A 16477-nucleotide genomic window follows, 5' to 3' on the forward strand; every position below is an offset into this window, starting at 1 on the left:
GCCAAGGGCAGCTTCTTAGCATGTTTGCTCTGCTTAAATGGGGTAAAAGAAAAAGCTTTAGGCAGTTAAACCGTGCTATGGAGATAATAACAAGTAGACAGAAGATGCTGCAGTGGCAAGGCCTGATCATGAAGAGCCTGTAAAATGAATTCTGTCTGGATCACACTTCTTTCTTGAGCTACACAATTAAAACTGTATGTTTGTCTTTTTCCTCAACCCTATTACAGGAATTCAACCTTATTGACAGAAGAGAGCTTGCACCACTTCAAGAACTGATTGAAAAACTCACCTCTAAGGACAGATAAAAGGAAGAGGATTTTTTAAGTCACTTGTTTCTTTAAGCAAGCGTGTGGTATATGTTTGGTTTTTGTTTTTTTTTTTTGCTGTTGTTCATTTGTTTTTTAAAAACAAAAGAAAAACCTGTGCTGTTATTCCTAACAGCCAAGATCTACTCTCTGTGCTTTTATTAGGGGAAATCTTTTGTCTGTTAGTGACATGCAGTAAATAGCTTTTTTTTTTTTTTTTTGATAATTATTCATTGTGGAATTTTAGCAGGTGCTGAGTGTTTGTAAAGGAAATATGCTTGGCTGGGGGTTTGACTCTGCTGGTGGATGGGTTCTGTATTGTGTCAATGGTAGCCCATTCTAATGAAGTCCCTGGAAGACTTCCTTATATTCTCTAAGTGCCTTGGCAGACTCACTTCTGAGATGCAAAGCACATACAATACTGAACATTGCTGGAAACAGAAAATATGAACTAACATCCAGGATACTTACTGATACTTGTTTTAGGAAAAAAAAAAAATATATATATATATATATACATATATATATAAATACTTACAGTTTAAAAAGCCATAACTTACTTAAATCGATGATCTCCAGCTTTTAATACAAATATTTGTCTTATTTTTTTAGAGAGATTAATATAGATTTTTTCAAAACTAGATATTTCTTATAACAAAAAGTGACAATGAAGTTCTAGTCACCAAATCAGAATGAAGAAGGTGGTGTCAAAATTATAGAGAACCTGTGGTTAGCAAATAGTTAATGTCTGTTGCACTGGTTTTTGCTTTTCAGAGTTGCTCTTATTTTTTGAACATGTGAATAAAATAGCACCTCAAGTCAGGCACCTCCATTCGATTTCCAAGTATTTGCCAAATGAATTGTCGGTTTGCACAGCTACAGTTAGGGAAGGTAGTTACTATCAAAAGTACACTGGAGTAGTACTAAGAAAACTCTGCTTTGAAAAATAACTCATGAGGTGATGTTCCTAAGTTAGAAATAAAAAGCCCATCTCTGTGAAGGAACTCTGATGATCAGTGTTTTCTACGGTAGGGAATGTATCTTGAAGGGAAAATAATTTTGTGGATCATTTAGGATTAATGTTAGCACAGTGGTGTTCTTCCCCGCTTAAAATTGTTACTTGTCTCCAAAGAACTATGGAATTTTGGAAAAGTAATTGGAACATATCAGTGGTTTATGATTTGGCAAGTGCATCTTTCATTCCTGAGAGAACAGAACCAAAATGTCTCCTTCCCTCACCTGTGTTAGTCTCTCTGCCTTCCTGTCCTGTTGTCTCAAACCAGACACAAGAATGACTTGTGGCAAGTTAACTTCTGGAATGATCCACAGACAGTGGCTTTGAAATCTTTGCTGCAACTACATCAGTGTCTGGTTTCGCATTGCCCAGATGTCTGTTGTTCATTTATGGGCCTTGTCAAAGCTGTTGTATTTGGGATACAAAGAAATCTGCATTAGGTTCTGCAGTATGCTATCCCATGATATCACTAGTTGCCAAATATAATGCACTAGATGATTAACACTGCCAGGCTTGGCTAGATTGAGACTGCTACAGCACCTTTTTTGGACCTTAGTAATGTGAATGCATCAATTGAGCTGTGTAAATGACCCAAGTAACTCTTAAAACTAAAAAATGTACAGCTGAAGCCAAGCTGTATGGTGTATGGCAGAGAAGTTGTGCATATGCTTTGGGTACCTCTGCTAGACTGAAAACACAAGCCTGCAAAATATATAAGTGGCCATTAATATAGCCAGCTAAGAAATATTTAAGCACAATAACAAATATATGTTCATTTTAGTGACTAGAATCATTATTTTTAAGTTTAAATAATATATTTCAGAATCATCTATAACTTATTATAAGAACAATGTTATTCTTCAATGGAGTTGAATTTCCTAGTCAGAATGAAAATCAGTTTAAACTTCTGTAACTTCTGTCTCTTTTTTTTTTCTTTCCCTTCTCACCCAGCTTAAGAACAGTTAAGACGACCTAGTCTGAAATAGAGAATGGCCTTGTGTGCTCATTTCACAGCTTTTCATTTAGTAATGAAAACAAGCTGTCTTCTTGAAGAGTGGTGAAGAGTAGTCATGCAGTAGTGTTCATGTGAGTTTAGGTTTGGTTACAGTATATGTTAGGTACAGTAACTGCTTGCAAATAGCTGCAGTTTAGCCTATGTAATTCAGATAGTACTTGGCTTCATTAGAAGCTTCATTGAAGTTCAAAAAACATAGAATATATTTTGGCACCTCTGCAGGACAAGATCATTGTCCAGTAGAAGCTGCTTGTAAGTTAAAGACACAAGAAAATTGTATTTACTCTGTTTCAGCTTCTTATGTCACACAGGATGAAGATATTTTCCTAATTGTGTGACTATCAAAGGAAATGGCATGATTTTTCTTTATGCTGAGAGTTGGCATTGGATTGGATTGATCACAGTCCACACTGGAAGAATAAGGTGGGTCAGGCTGATGATGCAAAGAGAGTTTTCCCTCAAATATTTTGACAAATTCCAAGTTTGAAAAGAGTAAGGTCTTACCCCTTCTCAGCCAGTGACAATTTTGACTCTCCCATGTGTACACATATACCTGGGAGATAAAGAAGAGAGGTGCCTAGGATCTGATAACTCTTCAGCAAGTTGGGTGATAGAAAAAGAACTGTGGGGGTACAAGACAACTGAAGGCAAAAGCAAACAAGAGGTACGAACACCATTTCCTTTTACTTGGGCAAGCCACTTACAGCTGCAGTATTCACCTCAATGCTTTTGTCAGATTTGCTGTTCATAAGACATACCTGATCGGGTAGACAGCCCCATGAAATTTTGTTGGCCAGTAGAAGACTCAGTTGGTGGTCTAACATCTAAATGCTGCTGTCAGGAGATGAACAACATGCTGCTAAGAAAGAAGGAGCTCCCGTGAGCAAGAAATCTCCCATGTGTTGGAAAGTTGCAGGAAGAGTCCTTTGCCCATTTATTACTTTTTTTTTTTTTTTTTTTTTTTTTTTTTTTTTTTTTTTTTTTTTGGTGCTGTGTGGCAGCTGGGAATGCAGTACTTATGGGGACGGTGTGTGTCATTCATGACATCTTTTCAGCTGCAAACTTGTTTTTAACTGAGTAAGATAGTGGCATCTAATTGGGATGTGACCGTGAGCCTGACTGGGGAGCTGTAGCTAGCTCTGGGTGGAGGACTGGAGGGCTCTGTTAGCTCGGGAATGAATAACACAAAAGACTGACATCATTGCAATTATGGAGGTGGAGAGCATCCTCCTGACAATGTAAAAGCAGCTTAGCTCCTAAATTTAAAGTGTGCTTTTTTAAAAATGGACTTCAGTCACGCAGGAAGCTGAATTCAGAACATCTTGCACACGCAGCCTTTTATGCATACTTCTATCTGAGAAGTGTTTAATGACTGAAACTTTCAAGCTTGAGAGGGAGATCGGCATCCAGCTACAGAAGCGTGAAGAGTGCTGCAGATGCAGTTTGATAGTAAAAGTTTGATAAAATTGCCAGTGAAAACTCTTTGCTGAGTTGATTCAGTGCTGCTCATAGGCTGCATGTGTGCATTCTCAGAGCTGATAATGCTTCTTGGAGCCTTTCAGCCAGCGCCAGAGCCCTTGTTATCACATTGCAGTGAGACCGGAGAGTGGTACAAGTCTGCACCAAGGTGTTAAACAAGAGATATTCTCTATCAGATTTAAAGCTGTCTTACCAGTTTCTGTGTTGAAAAAAGAATACTTAAAAGTGAGGATTTGCTGTGATTGATGCCACTGCAATTGCTCACCTAATTTTCCACTCAGGAGCATTTTTTTTTCTTCCTTTTTCTTTTTTTAAAGCTTCCAATTCTATAAATTCAGAGGCTTCTGCTGCAGTTCACTGAATAAGAATTTGAATGTATTATAAAAAGTATTAGTCTTAAAGGGATGGTGTATCTTTTTGTATTTAGTATCTGCCAGTAAAAGCAGTTTTACAGAACAGTTTCTAGGTGTGTAATAAAAGCTTGGAGATCTTGATTTGTCTGACAGCAGTATGAACACACTGTTTAATTATACAACGCTTGAAAACAACAACATTAATGATATGTGTGCAGTATTTGGGATTCAGCATCCCTATGCTGTTTATATTTGCAGCTTTTATTTTTGTTTTGTTTTCTTCAAATAGTTGTGGGACCAGAAGTTCATGTGTGTTTACACTTTTGATGTAAGGGCACATCAAAATGCTACGCAAAAGTCATGTTTTACAAGCTGAATCTGAATAGATTGAATGTGTTTATAAAACAGTGCATTGTTTGGGGGGAGGACACCTCACTCCCATATAAAACCCAGAGAAATGAACCCTGAAGAAAATCTGCTGCTTTAGGCCCATGTTACAGGTGGATTCTGTTACGTGTCACGAGCGCTTTGAAACAAAACCTCTCTGCTTCATTGTCACTGGGAGCAGAAGGTGTTGATGGGCTGCCAGTGCTTGCCGAGGCCTTCCAGTCAGTGATGTCCTTAAACTCTGTTTGGGGTGTTTGTCAGCTACCAGCATGCTGAACATGTCAGTGATTCTGATGGTAACTTCAGGAGGTCATCTACCTCTAGACAGGATGGGACAAACTGTGAAGTTGATCACGTTCGGTCACTGTTGCCAATGTTGACGCCGTTGAGATGGTGTTGGGTATGTTGTGCTTGTGTCTTTTACATTCAAGTCAGAGATGCAAGCTGATTTTTAATTGCAATTTTAAAAATGCCACATTTTGCTGTTGCAGGTAGCTGAGAGGAGAAAACAGGTTTCAAAGGGCTGACAGCCCGTTTGCAAGTACCAAGTTTCTTTAACTGCTTACTATGCAATGTGGAGCTTTGAATTTTAGCTTTTACTTCCAGATAGAAAGGAGTGCTGTCCTTATTCAGTATGTAGGACTGAGCACTCCAGTCTCCCTGATGCTCCTTTAACAGGTAAAGGATACCTATTTGCTGCTATGGACTTTATGTATCTTTGAGATTGTTCCTTTCTGTTTCTCACTTCCCTGTTCTCTTGAAGCACATGACATAATTTTATTCCGAACACATATGTTTTTGGGTAACTCTTTTTCTTACCAGCCTCTCTCCCCTTCCTACCTGCCAGAGTGCTCTATGGCTGTCTATAACCCCCTTTTTAGTTGAACTGTTTAAAAAAGTGCAGTGTGAATGCAGACTCCTTGCTTTTCTTTCACTGAGAATCACTTCACTCTGAATCTTGTTTCCTTTCATTGCTATTTGATTTTTCCTTTACTAGTGTGCTAGTGAAGCCACGAGCAGTTTGATGATTGCCTGCCCTCTTTTCCTGGATGTCTTACCTCGCAGTAAGAGACTAACATTTGTCGGTGTAAGTGCTGAACCTTCGCACTGTCCTGCTTTTCTTTCCGCTTCCTTATAGCCAGGTTAAGATTGCAGTCTAGATGAACATCGGATTGCTTTTGCTTTAGAAACAAATTCCCTGAATCGTTCCTAGAGTATTTTTAGGGGAAATTAATTCTTATAGCCACTAAACTAAGCTCGTTATTTTGTAAGCTGCCAGCTTCTGCCGCCGTCTGAGCAGCGCCCCCCGGCTCGGCGTCCCCCTGCGTGGGGAGAGGGGAATGCGGGAAGAGTGAGGTTTCAACAGAAGGCCATTTCTGAAGGAGAAAAACAAAATAGCGCAGAAGCAACGCTAACGCAGCCTCCTCGTTTACAGTCTTTCAACGTCCGGGAGCAAAGACGGTGCAAAATGGGGAATGTGAGAGCAGAGCCCTTACTGTCCGCTCGCTGAGCCGATGTTCCGTTCCCAGGCACCGCTCGGCATTTCGGTGTTAAGCGAGAACGGCTTGTGATGTACAGTGACAACAACGGAATGTCTGAAAATCCGCACCGTGTCCGAGAGTTGTAAATAATGTATACAGATTGTAGTACGTGACGGGACAAAATATTTAAATTCTAGGTTTTTTCAACAAGAGCTGAAGGCTGTTTATAAGAGACAATAAATAGCTGTGTTTGACCACGCCTCCCCTCGGCCTCTCCTTCTCTCGCGGCCCGCGCCTCCTCCCCCTCCCTTCGCCGCGGCAGCGCAGCTCCGGGCCGAGCCGCGTCCGCCCGCTCCCCGTGGCCCTCGCGGCCGCTCGTAGGCGCCGCCGTGACGTCACGGACCCTCAGCGGCGGGGCCGAGCGGGCGCGCGGCAAATTCGAACGCGGGCGCGGGCCGGGCGCGAGCGCGGCGGCGGAAGGGGCGACGGTTATTTCCGTTGCGTCCGTTAGCGGCTGGAGCGAGCGCGGCGCGCGCCTCTGCACTCGGCTCCATGGCGACTCCCCCCAAGCGCGGGCGGCTGGAGGGCAGGGTTAAGAAGATCGCCGTCGAGGGCAACATCGGTGAGTCGGGGCCGGGGGGTGCGGGGAGGCGGCGGCCCCCGGAGGGGCTTCTCCCGCCTCTGCGGCGCCTCTGCGGCGTTTGCGCGGCTGCCGGCCGGGATTCACCCGTAGGAGAGGTTCGCGGTCAGGCCGGGAGATGAGAGCCGCGTGAGTGAGCGGCATCGCGGGAGCGGGGCTGGAAATAAGGCGGGAAATGCAAAGCTGTCGCCCTAAGAGTTATGGGGGGGCGGAGAGGCCGAGGGGTTGTGCGCCGGCTGTGGGCGGCAGGGAGGGCGGCCTCCCGGCTCCGAGCATCTCCACCGAGAGCTCCCGGAGCCTTTCTTCAGCGGGCGGAGGGCTAACCGCGTCTGTGCTGCATCTCCCGTTTGGAAAGCTACCCTTCTGCTTTGTTTGGGGGGCTTAAAATACCGCCTACAACATCTGGCCTGGGAGTAGACCGCCGAGGAAATGTAGCCTTCTAGATCACGCCAAGGTCTCGCTAGGGCACGGCTTAGAGGGGAAATATCGGTGGTAGGTGGACGATTGGACTAGATGGAGCTTTTCCAGCCTTGGTGGCTCTGCGTTCTGTGATCATAGACTCATAGGGCCATAGAATGGCTTAGTTTGGAAGGGACCTAAAAGCCCACCCAGTTCCAGCTCCCAGCTGTGGATCAGGCTCACTTGTGCCCCATCCTGCCCGGCCCGGAGTGCCTCCAGGGATGGGGCACCCGCAGCCTCCCTGTGCTGTGCAGTGCTTTGCTGCCCTCTGAGTAAAGAGTTTCTTCTGCATATCTAATCCAAAGGCCCTCTTAAAAAGTTTAAAGCCATTCCTCCATGTCCTATCGCTGGCTGCCCATGTAAAAGGCTTTTTTCCCCTCTTCTTTTGTAAGCTCCCTAGGCAATTAATATACCAGTCATTACATATTTGATACAGCTGCTAAAAAAAATTGATTAAAAAAAAAAAAAGAAAAGGGAAAAAGTTTCAATTCCTTGATGATTTGTGACGGTCTCTGAATCATGCTTATTATGAAGTTGAATGTAAATGTGTGGGTGTGAGACACTCATTTATGGTACCTGGAAATAGTTGTCTAGTTGCTAAAGGATAATCATATCAATATTTCCTGATGCTATTCTTGTGGAATGCTTTTTTCTACAGCTGCTGGAAAATCAACATTTGTGAATATTCTCAAACAGGCTGATGAGGGATGGGAAGTTGTTCCTGAGCCTGTAGCTAGATGGTGCAATGTTCAACAAAACTCTGAAGAGGATTATGAGGTATGGTAAAAGTGTGAAGTGAAACTTTCTCTTAAAAGCCAGTTTAACGTTCTTCTAACATCAAACATAGTGATATTCCAAAAGAACGGGAATTTTGGAAAGCATGTGTAGTAACATCTTCATGGATTATTTTTGTATTGTCTGGGTTATCTTTGTAGTTCTCCATGTTGATTTAGGTGAGTTAGGGTTTTGATCTTCAGTTGGTTCATTGTTAGATCTTCTACTTCAGCTGATATATTGTGAGATTAATGGCATTCAGCATTAGGTGATAAAAGCCTATTATGTTTTACATGCAAAAGCAAGGGATAAAAAAAATTATGTAGGAAGTACCTTTAGCATCTGTGAACAAACCAGGTGAGAACAAGTCCAAAAGATATCCTTGAAAACACCTAGGAAATAATGTTTGGGTTTTTTTTTTCCTTTGGTCAAGAAGTAGAATATATTTTGATTGATTAAATGTAGCCTTTTAATGAAGGCCTGTTGTTTCATACTTCCCCTATTTTCTTTCAGAGTTAAACATTTTCTTTTGTTTGTTCTTGTTCAGTAAAGTGAATCCGAAACCAAAACGTTCATTTAAGAACTAAGCCAGCAAGCTACTGTAATAGGTTGGATTCTGAGGTGTGTTATATTTTCTTCATTGCTCTCAGCCAGCAGTTAAGAACCTGCACCAACCAGTAGCACTCTATTAGGGAAGCAGAGGAGTGAGTAGGAGGAATCAAAGCAAGTGAACTCATGGGTCAGGATAAAGACCCCTTAATAATATAATTTGGCTGGTTTAAAGAAACACTGCACTATATATATGACTTCTAAAATTAGTCAGGAAATACTTTTAAATACTTTAAGAAGAAAAAAAAAGAAGATGGTGTGTTAAGCTGTTTGTGCATACATCTGTAGGTAGCTTTTGGTCTTGTGTGTTGTCAGTTTGTAACGTTCTCCTCACTATCTAATTCGTGCAGTAGCAGCTGTATAACACAATGATACAGCTGTCATGCAGTACACAGTCATCGAGTAGCAGAATAACACAGTGCTGAACACCAGTTACGCTCCTAGGAAGACAAATGTCTGGTAGGAACAATAGGTTTTTTTTGGTGCTTTTTGTTGTTTTCTTCCTCCTTTTTCCTTGGCTTATCTGAAAATAATAACCAGTGTTTAGCGATCTTGGTTATTTCTCTTTAAATAGTTTCATATCAAAAAGTATATTTTCACTTCTCAGTCTTTATTGAAGTTTGTTGTCCTTTCATTGTCCTCAGAAAAACTCTAAGCTGGCAAGTTCATCTTCGCAGTGTTTTTTTAAGAAAGATATTTTATTGATTTTGTAATTGTTAGTTCTTAAGAAAGCTACATTGAGACTCAAAGTACAGATTACTTAATTCTCCACTTTCAAATATATATTTTCCAAGGACATTGAAATCTTTTCCAGAGTGTGGGTCTGTAAATTCTCACTGGCACAATTGACAGGTAAGGGCCTTGTGACTTGTGAAAGGATTCTGTAGCTACAGCTACTCTGGTTGGTTAGAGTGCAGGGACATATCATGGGTAGCAAAACCAGACCGTTGTCCTGAGCAGACTTCAGCCCCATGAAGATAGGTCGTCTTCTGGATTGAAAAGGACCACAATGATCATCTAGTTTCAACCCCCTGCTATGTGCAGGGATGCCAACCACCAGACCAGGCTGCCCAGAGCCACATCCAGCCTGGCCTTGAATGCCCAGGGATGGGGCATCCACAGCCTCCTTGGGCAACCTGTTCCAGTGCTTCACCACTCTTTGTGTGAGAAGTAGTGCTTGGGCAATTCAGGTAGTAGGATAGTCTGGGGGCTGCACTGCATAGATAGCTCCTTTTGGAGGCTTAGAAAGTTTTAGTGCAGTTGATACTGATAGTGACTGTCACCTGGCCTCAGTGTAATGCTGGGCATGTTTAGTATACTTGGGTAGGTAAGTCACAGGAAATTAGAGAGGAGGATAAGGCCTGGAATTGTTGAATTTACCTGCTATCGCTTAAGATTTTACCTCTAACACCAAGTCCAAATATTTCAATATTTTCAAACATCTAGAGATAATGTAACAAAAAAATTCAGTCTAAAGCAATTGTCTTTGATAGGCTGTGTTTTTTAGTAAAGCTGAAGTACACAGCTTTTGGTTTCAATGAGCGAGTGGCTGCCGCAAGGTGTTTGAGTAGCATTCTGTGGGCTTTGCCCTGGAGTCTGTTCTAAACCTCTCAGGTAAGGTGGGAACATCTTAAAATTCTGCATCAGCAGCTGTTACCAATCATAATTGTAGTGTAATTACCGAACTGTAACACAAAGGAAAACAAAAATAGCTCAGCTTCAAAATTATGCTTGTCAGAGTGAAAGCAAGGTGGATTTTTTCACAATATTACTGACTTTTGTACTGGTATGTTGTTCTTAATTAAGTTTTTAAGTAGTGATCAAAGTGTTGGTGAGTTTTTTGTTGTGATTTCTTGTTCTCGAGCATTTAACTCTGTAGTTTTTGTAGTGTTCAGTTGGATGCAGTAAGAGAAGTAACGTTGCTGCTACTTATGCACTGGGTATAAACAGGGCTGAAAGGTAAATGATGCAATTATAAACTTGGAATAGAGGCTGGCTGGATGGAGTTAGAGCTAGTAGAACAGTTCTATTTTAGCTTAATATTGTACTTTCCCAACTTTGAAAGGGTCAATATATTTGTTCAAAAACAGGAACTGACTACATCTCAGAAGAGTGGTGGAAATGTGCTTCAGATGATGTATGAGAAACCAGAGAGGTGGTCTTTCACTTTCCAGATGTACGCGTGTCTCAGCAGGATTCGGGCTCAGCTCAAATCCATTGATGGCAAACTCAGAGAGGCAGAGAATCCTGTGGTGTTCTTTGAGCGATCTGTCTACAGTGACAGGTATGGTGGAGTTCAAGTCCTTCAAGTGAAGAGCAAAATCTTCCTAAATAAAACATAGAAATAAATAAGGAGTGCTTTTGTCATTACTTCCATCTTAATTTTGATGCAGATGAATATCAGTATTGGGATATCAATAAGCGGCATGTCAGCCATTCTCTCATTTGTTTTGACGGGGAGTAAATTTTACTTACATGAGGATTTACAACTTTGTTGCATAACCTTGATTAACTGTTTCTTATTCTTTCTGGGTAGATTTTTTATGGTTTCTGCATGCATGCTTCCTTTTAAAGAAATAAAGAATAGGCATCAAGAGTAGCCAAGAGCAATTTCTTGGTATTTTTTTGTTCACTCTTGTTTTCTCTTACACTTCATGAGGGAGGTCTGACTGTTTCATATTGCTGTACCTCTCAGTTTCTTGTTTTAGAAGGCTAGATTTGATCACTGAACATTATCACAAAATCCTGAAGAGTTTACTGTGTTCTGATTTATTGTAAATAAATTACCGCAGTGTTTCAGTGGCTTGTAAATTGTTCCTAAGCTGCAGATATTACTGCTCTTTATGGACACTGCTGTGGGTGACTACAAGGGATAGAGTTGAAGGACAAGGAAACCAGCTTTGTATTTCCAGTCCAAATGTGCATGAAAGTGAGGAAGTTACAGTGTTCAGCTTAACTAATTACCGTCCTGTACATCAGGCAAAGTGATAACTGTATTTAAGCTTAGTTTTGTTTATCTTTTCTCTTTACAGATATATCTTTGCAGCTAATTTGTATGAGTCTGACTGTATGAATGAAACTGAGTGGACTATTTACCAAGACTGGCATGACTGGATGAATAAGCAGTTTGGTCAAAGCCTAGCACTGGATGGGATTATTTATCTCAGAGCTACTCCTGAGGTAAGGAATAAGAATTTATGACTGCAAAGATAATGAGAGTACGCCTTCTATTCCTTGCCAGAAAAATGGTCTTTGTGTGTATTTCCATAGTATTTTCTTTTCTGTAAAGTGCAAATTTTAACTATGATTCTAGGACTTTTTAAAGCGACTGAAGAATAATATGCTTTGTAAGCAGTACTGGTAAGGTCACAGTTGTGTGTATTGAATCTTGCTGTATCTTTGTTTAGGGATTGCTTTTGGTGTCTAAGACAAGGAAGCAGTTGAGAACTTCACCTTGAAATTTTGTCTTTTTTTTGAAATCCTGAGCCTACCCTTAAATTTCACTGTAAGAATCCTAATGACGAGAGTTCAGTTTCCAGGAAACTACTACACTTGGACTTATAATAGTTAAATTATTTCTAATATGGTCTGAAAATACTTAGAATGTTCTTAGGAGCCTGGGTGTTTGTAAATAAAATATGATGGTAATGTTTTTATAATTATAAAAGTAGGATGTTTACATGATAAACAAACCAGAAAGTACTTTTGGTAATAAAAGAGGTGAAAAGTTAGCACAAAATTAGCTCCAGGAACTTCATTGCGATAGAATAATTAGTAGTCAATGCCCCAGCAAATGTGGGGTGAGTGTTTGTGAAGCCCTCTGAGCAGGAGTAATGGAGCTAAGCTAGATGAGTGCGTGTGCTTGATGTGCTGCTTCAGTGCAATGCTTTGGTGTTTGGGCGTCTGATGTGTTTTAAAATAAGTTAACGTAAGCAGTGCAGTTCCTGAGTATGAAACTTGCTCAAGAGGAGGAAAAAAAAAAGTGTTAGAAAAAGCAGGACTGAAACAAAGTATTGCATTCAAAAACTGAGTTCTTCAGAGGCAGAAATACGTAATAAGACTTTGAAGTGCCATTCTGTAATGCCTTTTTTTTTTTTTTTTTTTTTTTTTTTTTTAAGTTCTTTTTCCTTGCAATACTCTGGTCTCCTTCCTTCTTTTTATAAAAGCTAATTTGAGACATTCCTTACAGTGGAGAAATAATGCCAAACGTCTCATAGAACCATTATGTTTGGAAAGGCCAATAAGATCATGTAATCCAACCATCAACCCATCACCACCATCCGCTAAGTTGCAAAACTCAGTGCAACATCTTCCCTTTTCTTGAAAACCTCTGGGGACAGTCCTTCTCCTTGGGTCCTTTTGTTGGAATGGAGTCAGAGGGCCGGCTCAATCTGCTGAGCGAGGAGCAATGTCTCTATGCTCCCAAGGTCAGCAGCAAGTTGAACGTTCATGTTCAGTACATTTAGCACCATAGGAAGGTTAGAAGGAACAAAACAAAACAAAAAGCCTGGACTAGTGAACTGGACTTTCTCTGTGTGTCTGCAAAAACAACCAATCTTTCTTTCTTTTTAATTTTGCGTTTAGAAATGCTTAAATAGGATTTACTTGCGTGGAAGAGATGAAGAGCAAGAAATTCCTATTGAATATCTGGAGAAGCTTCACTACAAACATGAAAGCTGGCTTCAGCATAAGACACTGCGGTAGGATTTGTTTAACAATTACTTTGGGATGGATAAGTAGTATTAAGGATGCTCCCTAATGCTTTTTCTACCAGTGAAACTGCAACTTGTCCTTAGATACATAAGGTTAAACCCCAGGAATATTTCTATCTATACATCCTTAGTGGTATTGTTTTTATGGCATGTTGTTTATTGCGAGGGCACGTAATATGCCTTCAGTTCTTTTCACACAGGGCTCTGAATAGCTGATGATTCAGTTGAGTTCATTCTAATGTCTGATTTAATTGATCTGGAGATGCTGGGGAAACAGCCTGTTCAGAGTTCAGTGTTGTATTCTGGGAGCTACATTGTAAATATATTTTCTTACTATTCAGAATTAATAGTAATTCAAATGTGCAGCTCTTCTTCATGGGTTCTTAGCAATAAAAACTGGTGGAGTTGCAAAATGCATATTTTTTTCTTCAGTAAATAATGTTTTCTGTGTTTCTGTTCCGATACAGAACAGATTTTGAATATCTACAAGAAATACCTATTTTAACATTAGATGTTAATGAAGACTTCAAAGGCAAGAAGGACAGATATGATCACATGACTGAAAAGGTAAAGTCTGATGAAACAACATACTAATTATTTACGTTAGTTGCGAAATTGTCAAAATGAATTTTGGGGGGAAAAAAATGCTGTCTGTTCAGTATGAAAGGAATCCAATTTGAGATTCCTGTTTGCCTGAAGAAGTTCTAATCTTTAGCTCAAAAAGGTGTAATACAGAATGCATTTTAAAATAAGGCAATGCCATCAAGTGGTCTCCACATTTCAACAGCTCAAGTGTCTGATAGTTGAATCACTGTGGCAGTATTTGAGTAGTTGCAGTCAGTTTCACGGCCCTTAGCAATGGTGAGTGCATATTTTTCCATTCTTTGGCCATAAATTGTTTACTTCATGAGAAAAGCAGCTTTGTCCTTTGGTCTCTGTTTATCTAGTGTGAAGTAGAGCTGTTCACCTGATTGAAATCAGACTTTGTTTGCTCTTTTAAAACTTGTTAACTGGTGGTATAACTGATCATCCCACTGTGGAGTTGATATTCTTACCACCTGCACTAGGCCGGGCTCAGACACCTAAGTAGAGATTTCAGAGTTTAGTCCAGTGTGGCTGTTAGGTTATTTTTAGTATTCCCCAGGCATTATCTCATAGCTGCTGTGCTCTTCATGAGGCTGGGTGCTTTGGCCTCTAATGTGTGCTTATGGGTCTTGGGTCCTCACTGGACATCTTGTGTTGCCTACTCTTCTCTGTTGAGGTGTTTGCTTTAAAGACCAGTCCTGAAGTAGAGCCTACTGTGCAAATTATTTTGATAGGGTTTCTCATGCAGTGCTACTGCTGTTATTTTCTACAATAGAGAATGGCTATCACGTGATAGTCTTCTAGTTAGAGTATTGGGTCAGTTATATGTTCTGGGTTTGACCTCTTTTTCTACCTCCTTGAGCCCTGAAGGAGGAAAAAAAATATTCACAATTGCAGAATGTGATCCAAGATCTGTTTCCATTTCACATCAGGAATTTGGATGAACTATTAGGACAAAATGTTTACAGATGTGTTCCTGATAGGAACGCTTCTGCCAATAGAATCATGCCATGTTCTCTAGTTAATTGTTGATTCCTTTCTGTGCAGTAGTCTTGTTTAAGCAGATGAGGGGGGAAATGCTTCTAGTTCTGGCTGTATTATAGTGTGATCCCTAGCATGTTTTGGAATCTCTTGAGAGATGGCATTTTCTCTAGCCACTTGGTTTCCTGCGTTCTCTAATGCCTCAGTTATTACATCTTTTAAAAAGGTTGTCTTGACTACACTGCCACCTCTTACGTTTATACTTTGCTACCGGAAGAAGGGTTGGCAGTTGCACAGCAAAAAAGGCACACCTACGAGTGATAAGAGTGCTCTCAATATGTTATCTTCCTGCAGCCTTTGGTAGCAACCTGAATTTAGGATGTTGTTTAAACTAAACTTGCAGGCATGATGCTAGCCTGCTGCTTGGCACTCTGCCTGCTTTGGATACAGTTCTCATGCAATTGTATGGATAGTGCTGTAGTGGATCTTGGTGGTCTGGATGGAATCCATAAACCTTTCAGTCATGGTTCTGTATACCATGTTGCATGCCAGAACTTCAGTATTAATTTTTAGGTAACTGGCCATTTGATTTGTTCTCCATATGCAGGATGTTGAGTTTAACATTAGCAGGAATATTTATGGTACTGTTCTACAGTATCAGCTCTTTTTGAAAGACTGATTTTGCTAGGTGTTGTTTTATTACTTATTTGCTAACCTCAAATTCTGAGGAATGTGTTGTCTGGATGCACTTGGCTCTTCATTAAGAGCAGTGTTGTGATAGTGGGTGTGACTTGGTGTTTTTGAAATGACAGAGTTTTTGAACTGATCATTATCTTCTCTGTGGTTAGATTAGGCCAGCATTTAAGGTAATTCAGTTGTGATGAAGGGTTGTAGTTCAGGACAATGAGTGTCATTCCAATGCGTCGCTCTCCACACCTGCTAAATTACAGGCAAGGTGGCCAAAGGAGTTTACAATGGACAAGAAATGTCATGGGAAACTCTAAGCTTATTTTTCTCGGCTTCTTCTCCTGTGTCCTGTGGTACAGCGTAAAGCAATGGAGAGGTAAATGTGGCTGCTGTGTATTTGTGTTGATGAATTCTTTTGTGTTTGACAATATGTTTCTTTTTGCAGGTGAAGGAATTTTTGAGCACATTATAATCCTCTTTGAAGCACAGACGGGGCCAAACTGTTCCAAACATCTGTGTGATCAAAGTCTGAAGTAAAACTTCTGCTTTTATATAATGCCTCTGGAGAGGCAGGACTCAACTCTTTTGAATTAGTTGAGAGAAACAAGCAAACTTTGTGGATAGAGAAATTATTAAATAAATTAGTAGATCTATTCAATATTATGCCAAGTAGTACGGACAGATTGTGAACATATTAGAGTCCTGAGAGCTACTGGATATTCTGGCTGTTTATTAATCAGACCAATAAGTTCTTCTGGAGTATTTTACTGTATTCTTTTTTTTTTTAATTTATTTTGTGCCCAATAGTTATTTAATTTTCAAGAATATAGTGGGGTTTTTTGGATCTCTTGTGAAGTATTTTAGTGGAGTTGACTTGTTTCTTATGTCTTATTTTCTGAGGAAGAAAACATAACAAAACATCGCTGGTGAGGGAATTTTAATATAACCAGGAGTTTTATATTACAAGGTATATAAACAGTCATCTAACAGTTTTG

General features: G+C 40.3%; 1 protein-coding gene across 1 annotated transcript; it reads left to right on the top strand.

Moving 5' to 3' along the window:
- Positions 1-6587: 6587 nt before the first annotated feature.
- On the top strand, positions 6588-15954 carry DCK (deoxycytidine kinase; the record flags this gene model as incomplete). The annotated part of the gene is made up of 7 exons (XM_079535010.1): positions 6588-6657; positions 7793-7911; positions 10608-10801; positions 11550-11697; positions 13102-13217; positions 13697-13796; positions 15928-15954. 7 exons carry the CDS (start codon positions 6588-6590, stop codon positions 15952-15954), a joined length of 774 nt encoding a protein of 257 aa, XP_079391136.1.
- Between the last annotated feature and the right edge of the window lie 523 nt (positions 15955-16477).

The sequence above is a fragment of the Tetrao urogallus genome (genome assembly GCF_951394365.1).
Source record: "Tetrao urogallus genome assembly, chromosome: 4".
NCBI lineage: Eukaryota > Metazoa > Chordata > Aves > Galliformes > Phasianidae > Tetrao > Tetrao urogallus.